Raw genomic sequence first — 6,642 nt, forward strand, 5'->3', positions numbered from 1 at the left:
TAGGCAGTTGAGTACATCACCTGGTAGGAGCACTGTCACAGGAAAGTTGTTTATATCTGAGAAATGCATGAAGCCCTTTGAGCTCAAGCCAGAGAAATAACAGCAGCTTCTGGAAGGAGGCAATTAGGAAAATTAGGAGCAGCAGTCAGTTTGCATTTCTAGATATCACAGGAGTTACCTGGTTCCAAACAGCCATGTCAAGTGGGATATGAAGAAGGGAAGCAGGGAAAGCCTGTTATCCCAGAAACAAGTAAAACAAGGACTGGGTAAAGCATGCTGGGGCGAAAGAGCAGCCAGCCATAGGTGAAGCACACCAGCCATCCCTGAGCAAAACTGGCAGCAGACAGGTGAGTGCTGTAATAGGCAGCAGTTGAGCAGATGTTTGGGTGCTCTACCAGCCTGCAAGTTCTGTAAAATGTTGTTGAGTAAAGCCTGAATACTTTCTTCTAGCTGGAGCTGACTGCTATATTTAAATTGAGAGTATGTCAAGTGTGCTCCTTATAGCTGTCAGCTGAGCTTTAGAAGTAGGATGTAGCGTTCTGTGTTGAGATTAGCCCCAGTAGTTGCTGTCTCATTTGCTTTGTCAGGAAAGTTGTGTGTTGTTCAGCTGCTAAAACACAAAACTTCTTTCAGAGACGATGCCATGTTTTACTCCCCACTCACTAATGGGCTCTTTGTTTTTTGACTGCAGGGAAGTGGGAGTGTCCTTGGCACCACTGTGATGTTTGTGGCAAACCTTCTGTTTCTTTCTGCCACTTCTGCCCAAATTCCTTCTGCAAGGAGCACCAAGACAGGACAGTACTAAATTCTATGTTGAATGGACAGTTATGCTGCTCTGAACATGTTCTCGGGGTGGATTCTGTTGAAACTCAGAAGACTGAGAAACCCCGCAGAAAACTGAACAAGTTGAAGCCGAGGAGAAAGAGGAACAGATGGATGAGAGCTGAATGCAAATAGTCATGGACTGCAGTTTCTACTGCTAACACTATCTTGTAGATAAGTTGTGAATATGACCAGGGAAGGACACAGTTTTACATATATTCTGTAAAGGTTACATGGGGGGGATTTTTTGTTTTGTTTTTATAATTCCACTGAGCCAACCACAGCAGTCTTCTGCTGCTTCTGCACTGATAACGAACTGCATAGTTCAGTAAACTTCAGGACAAACCAAACTTATTACTCAGCATTACAGTTACACTTGAATTGTTACGAATGTAAAATGTTCCCTCCAAAATACTTGCAGGTTGGAGGTAGGTTAAAAATCAAACCAGGTAGGCGTAAACATAGTTTTTTGAGATAGTATTTGTCAACCAACAGATGTTTAAAATAGTATATCCTTGAAAGAAGTTGTTAGCTCTCAAGTCCTTTTGAGTAAGAAATGGCTTGGTCTGTGGTCCCAATAAGATTTGCTTGCCTTGTGTGTTTTTGAGCAAGTGCTTGAATGCCAGTCATGGTCCAGGTGTGTATCTCGCTATAACCACACACACAACAATTCATTTGTGCTCTTAGAAAATGATTATCAAACAATCATGTTCTTAAATATCCTTCCACTGAGAAATGTAGTGCGTGGAAAGACACACCCCATACCAGAGAGGGGAAATCCTACTTTGTTAGGGATTTTTTTTCTATACTGTTTTTTCCTGTGTTTCATCCAGGCAAAATAGAAGTGACTTGATCCTGCAGAGCTGTACAAGTCAGGATTTAAAGGGATAGTGTCTTGCAGTCTAGGCCAAATACGCTAGGATTTTTGTGTTTTAATAAAAATAAATCTTACAAAACCTATTATTTGGAAAAAATTACTTGATCTTTTTTTTTCCTTAATGTCAGGTAAAACACAGAGGCAGACATTTCTTTGGAATGCTTGGAGTCCAAGCACTGCAACTTTATGATAATGCAAGAAATGCCCAACAACAGGTAAAACCACCCCTGTGAATGAAACAGAAGGTGAAACTTGACTAAAGTGCAAAAACTAAATTCAAAACAACTAAGTAAAAGCAAAATAGATTTTTGAAGAAGCACGTAAGGAGTAACTTTAATACAAAGTTTAGCCTGACTGTTCCTTTCAATAAAGTTTGTAACTGGCTACTTGACTTGACAGACTGAAATTATTTGTTACAATTCTACAAGCTCTGCTCTTGACTATCTCATCACCACTGTGTTGTGTCAGCAAAGCTGTTTTGAATCCTTTGCTCTCATCAGCGTTGGGTTCTCACAGTGAGATGAATATACAAGATTTAGTATTGATGGAAATATTCGAACTAGGAAAAAACGGTAAAGAAAAACACCTGGCAGTTTTCTTCCCAGTGCATGTCCTTGGCCCCGTGATTAGGCAGCATTACAAGCACATTCTGACTTGTGCCATTGTCATCTACCCTCTGTAAACACCACGGGCGCCTCCACGTCCATTTAGTCATTTGTGTATGTTCTAGCTTAGTTTGCCTTTAATAGTGCAAAAACTCTGTGTAGCCCTTTTGAAAGTGAAGCCTTGCTATATCATGAAAGTGTATGGTTTTTTCCCAAGGTATTTCTTCAGGATTTGATTGCAGATATAGTTTTTTTAATTATTAAAATCCCCGTTTATTCCCAACACGTAAAAACTTTGGTTTTATTAGAAGGTATTAATTGAAAGAGGTTTTAAATGTTGCGTTGCCGTATCCTGAACTCTTTTGTTCCTGTTTTGTGACCAAACTGCTTTGTTCTTTGAATCAGTTTTTATAAACACTGTTGGAAGGTTAATTTTTTTCAAATAATTTTGAAGAAATAGCACAGGTCAAAATCAGGGGAAGTGTTACATGTTTGCATTTCTTGAAATGGTATGCCAAGCCTTGCATTCGAGCTAAAATTCAAGATTCCTTAATTGGTTTTGAGGGAAACTTTCTGCCATGGGACTGAAGAACAGTCCTGTGCCTAAAATCAAAACCAAAAGATGGTACTATGGATGTTTCTCTGATACGGGGGTTTGCGGGGAGGAAAACGAGGTCAGGTAGTAAAGCAGAAATATTTTCCTCATTGCTTTTAAACAAAATGAAGGAATTTGATGTCATTGGGACCATTCTTTGAATACTATACCGTGTAAGGAAGGCTTTGTAAGAATACCTTTAAATAAGTTATTATAAAATTTTACCTTTACATTCCATTGCTTTTATAATTTGTTAATTTCTTTTAGTTGGTGTGTTGCTTTTTCCTCTTCATGTGTAGGTGTAACAGCTCTGGCACTCTGGAACAGTGATGCCCCGGGCCTTGAGAGGCAGAAGCCACTGTCTCAAACAGTTACTGACGGGCACTGCTGCAGTAACACCCTCCAGTTTGGGATCAGGTACACAGCCTGCAGCTCCCTGCCTGCCTCTCCAGTGGGATCACAAGCACATTTATCACAGCAGGATGCAGGACAGCCACCCCTTTGTGTCTGTGTGTGGGGACATAAGGACTTGGGTGTCCAAAGCGACCCCTCCGAGCCCTCCTTACATTCACACAAACAGATCTGAGGGAGTGGCTGCTCCACTTCCCGCCTCCTTCTACCTCTTCCCTGCTCTTTACTACTCGACTCTCAGGGCCAATGGAGCTTTGCATCACTGAGACTGCAAACCAGGAGTTCCCTTTTGAGTTCCCAGCGACTCATTCCTTCTGCTGGGCACATCCTTTAGACTGATCTTTAAAAGAAATGTGGATCATATTCCCCCTATATACGTACTGCCCAGCTCAGCTCAGTCACTCACATGGCAGTCTGGGAGAGTTTTAGTTTCTGAGTCAAGAAAGGTGGCGTTTAGGTGTGTTTTAATGAAGGCTTCTGTACCCTGCTCTGCAGCCTGGGAAAATAGGCTGAAGTTTTGTTTAAAAAAGAGGGCAAAAGAAAAGTTGTTCCACTGTTTTCCTTCTCCCACTGTGCTGGGAGAAAGGTGGGAGAAATGAATCCAACTCCAGAGAGATTTTAAGTCAGAGTTACAATTTACAAAAAATTATTCCAATAGATGCAATGATACAGAGAAAAACTGGTTTTAACCCCCAAAGACAGATGTATAACCCAGCCCCTGGGACAGAGATGACCCCTCAGGCTGGGTGTGAAGGTGCTAATGCCTCCCTGGAGGAGAGTTATCACAGCTGAGTCTTTGGTGTGAAGACAAAGAAACACTCCTTGCAGAGTTCTTTAACACCCGGCTTGTAGGTTCAGGTGTCAGGTGTGCCCTGGGCAGCTGCTGCAAATGATCCATCATTACCAGTCCATCAGAAATGACATAGAGGGCGTAGGATACAGTTTTGGTTATACCCACATGGTGATAAACTGGTCCTGGTCCCTGTAACTAAGACACTCGCTGTTCAAATAAGAGGTAAAACAATCTTCAAAAATTGAGCTTTCTCATGATGCAACTCAGTACTTCCTAGCATTCAGCAACTTAAAAGGTTTTCTGTTATAAATTCATCTAAACAAAATCTAAGTGTGGCAAATTATGTGGCCTTAAATTATATTCTCTGTGTTTTCCCCATCAAAGTAGCAAAATGTCTTTCCTTTTCCAGCCAAAAGCTGATACATGACAGCCAATTTCAGAATTTGTTGTTCTCTTATCACATGAGCAAGAATGGGAACAGTTTTCAGTTGAATATGTTAGATGTATTTTCATACACTCTAGGAAGAATAATCAAATGTCTGTTTTGTTCAGTAGCTTTGTGTTCATGGTCAGGTTTAGGTTTTCTTTTTTTTTTAATTTGAATTACTTGGAAAAGCAAAATATCTTGAAAGACGTATTAATGGGATTTTTCCACATTGTTGAGTCATATTATTCCATGTCTGACTGCTTGAGAAACTTCAATGTCTTATTAAATATTGAATTTCATTCCTAGTTATTTAAGAAGTTGCTAAGTCTTTTTTATAAAACAGCTCTTTATACTTATTTTTGCACCAAATTTTTTTCTTTAAAGAAAAATGATACGTGCTAGGCAAGTATGGTTTGACGGCGAGGGAATGGGGTTTTGTTCTTTCATAGGGAAAACTTACACTCCAGGACTTCCTAAGGGACACCATGGAAATACTGTTTTACGCTTACATGGAGGTGATAATGATTGTGCTCTGGCTTGTTTTCATAGCCTCTCTTATTACAAAAATACCGACATTTTTTGCAGTCCAGTTTTTCCTGTGAGAGTGCTGTGCTCATAATTTCACAGGCTCTAGTGACACTGAGCTGGAGCCACTCAGCCCGACCAGCGCCGTTCCCTCGGGTTCCTTTTGCTGTCACGGGTGCTGGTCCTGCTTGCCCAGGTCTGAATTTGACTGTTTTGCTTGTTCAGACAGGTGGGGGTTTTTTTGTGGGGGAAGGAGGGTCTGGTTTGGCTTCGTGTGTAGAGTCTCCTATGTCTGATAGCAGCTACATTTCTTTAAAAAGCATTTCAGAGAACTGCTTTGATACTAGTGGCTTACTGTTCTGCTGAGCTCAGCTACTCCTGTGCATCAGGATTGTGTCCGTTTGCTGCTCCCTGGAAAAACCACAGCCTTTTGCCACTTGAGAAACTTCATGTCTGTCTCCTAAATCAACAGGGTGAGGGAGGGTGCAGGGACCTGTGCCTGTGCTGGGGTTTGGGGAGGGTTGTAGGGACCACCTCTGTTGCTGATCCAGATTAGAATCACAGGATGGTTTGGGTTGGAAGTGACCTTAAAGACCATCCAGTTCCAACCCCCCTGCCATGGGCAGGGACACCTTCCACTAGATCAGGTTGCTCAAATTCCCATCCAACCTGGCCTTGAACACTGCCAGGGATGAGGCATCCACAGTTTCTCTGGGCAACCTGTCCCCAATGGCAGATGTACCTCTCTTGCCATCCATTTATTCATCTGACATAGTTGAGACAGATCAGAGCACTGATATATTTTATATATTTTTTGAAACACACTAACACCTCCCCTGGGGAGAGAATGAGCAGCTGAGGGCAGGAACCACTTAACCCCTCCACAGCTGGGTTATTCAGCCAACTGAGCTGCTCCAGGGGCCCATTAGTGCAAGACTGAAGTAGAAGTAACACCTGCTCCCACCTCAGTACAGAGTCATTTGAAAGCGTGGATCTTTTCATAGTAGGTACTATTTTTACAAGCACTCACAGAGCTGGTGAAGCACAGCCCTGACATGAAGGGTCACAGCTGGCTGGTCTGTCTGGGCTTACACAGCACGTGTGTGAACGTCACTGTAGGAGGAAAAGGAAAGTGGGAAGGTCAAGAGGCCCCAGGTACCGGTTTCATGGAGCAGTTGAGCCTGACTCCAGTACAGTCAATGGCATTTCTGGGTGCCTGGGGCCCTGACCAAACATCACTGAGAGAAAAAGCACAGCAGGGAAAATACAGCAAAAGTAAGTTTAAAAAGAGAAGAGTCACCCAACTACACACTTTGAAATCACCCCTGTAAAAAACAAATCACATCAGTTTAACAAGATGGTTAAACTGGGCTGGGTGCACAGGAGAAGGCTTGGAGTGGCAGAGCAAACAGGTAGAAACCAGACCTGCTGCTCTCATGGGTGGGGGATGAATCAAGTGTCTGGGATCAGGGAAACAACTTTGCATAGGCATTTAGGGAATGGGTCTCAAAAAGGCCTATCTCCTCAGCATGCAAAAATCTGCAAGGCATTTTCTGTGCCTGCACCATGCTGCTCCCTTTGAGTTGC

At 42.4% G+C, this 6,642-nt stretch overlaps 1 protein-coding gene across 3 annotated transcripts in view; it reads left to right on the top strand.

Moving 5' to 3' along the window:
• Nucleotides 1-3,136, top strand: part of NSD2 (nuclear receptor binding SET domain protein 2) — a 74,280-nt gene extending 71,144 nt beyond the window's left edge. For all 3 annotated transcript variants that reach the window (XM_032685061.1, XM_032685063.1, XM_032685062.1), the window contains one exon: nucleotides 692-3,136. In XM_032685061.1, the coding sequence (XP_032540952.1) occupies nucleotides 692-957 (266 nt within the window). In that variant the 3' untranslated portion in view covers nucleotides 958-3,136. The remainder of the gene's footprint in view (nucleotides 1-691) is intronic.
• Nucleotides 3,137-6,642: the final 3,506 nt, after the last annotated feature.

This window comes from Chiroxiphia lanceolata, chromosome 4 (assembly GCF_009829145.1).
Source record: "Chiroxiphia lanceolata isolate bChiLan1 chromosome 4, bChiLan1.pri, whole genome shotgun sequence".
Taxonomy (NCBI): domain Eukaryota; kingdom Metazoa; phylum Chordata; class Aves; order Passeriformes; family Pipridae; genus Chiroxiphia; species Chiroxiphia lanceolata.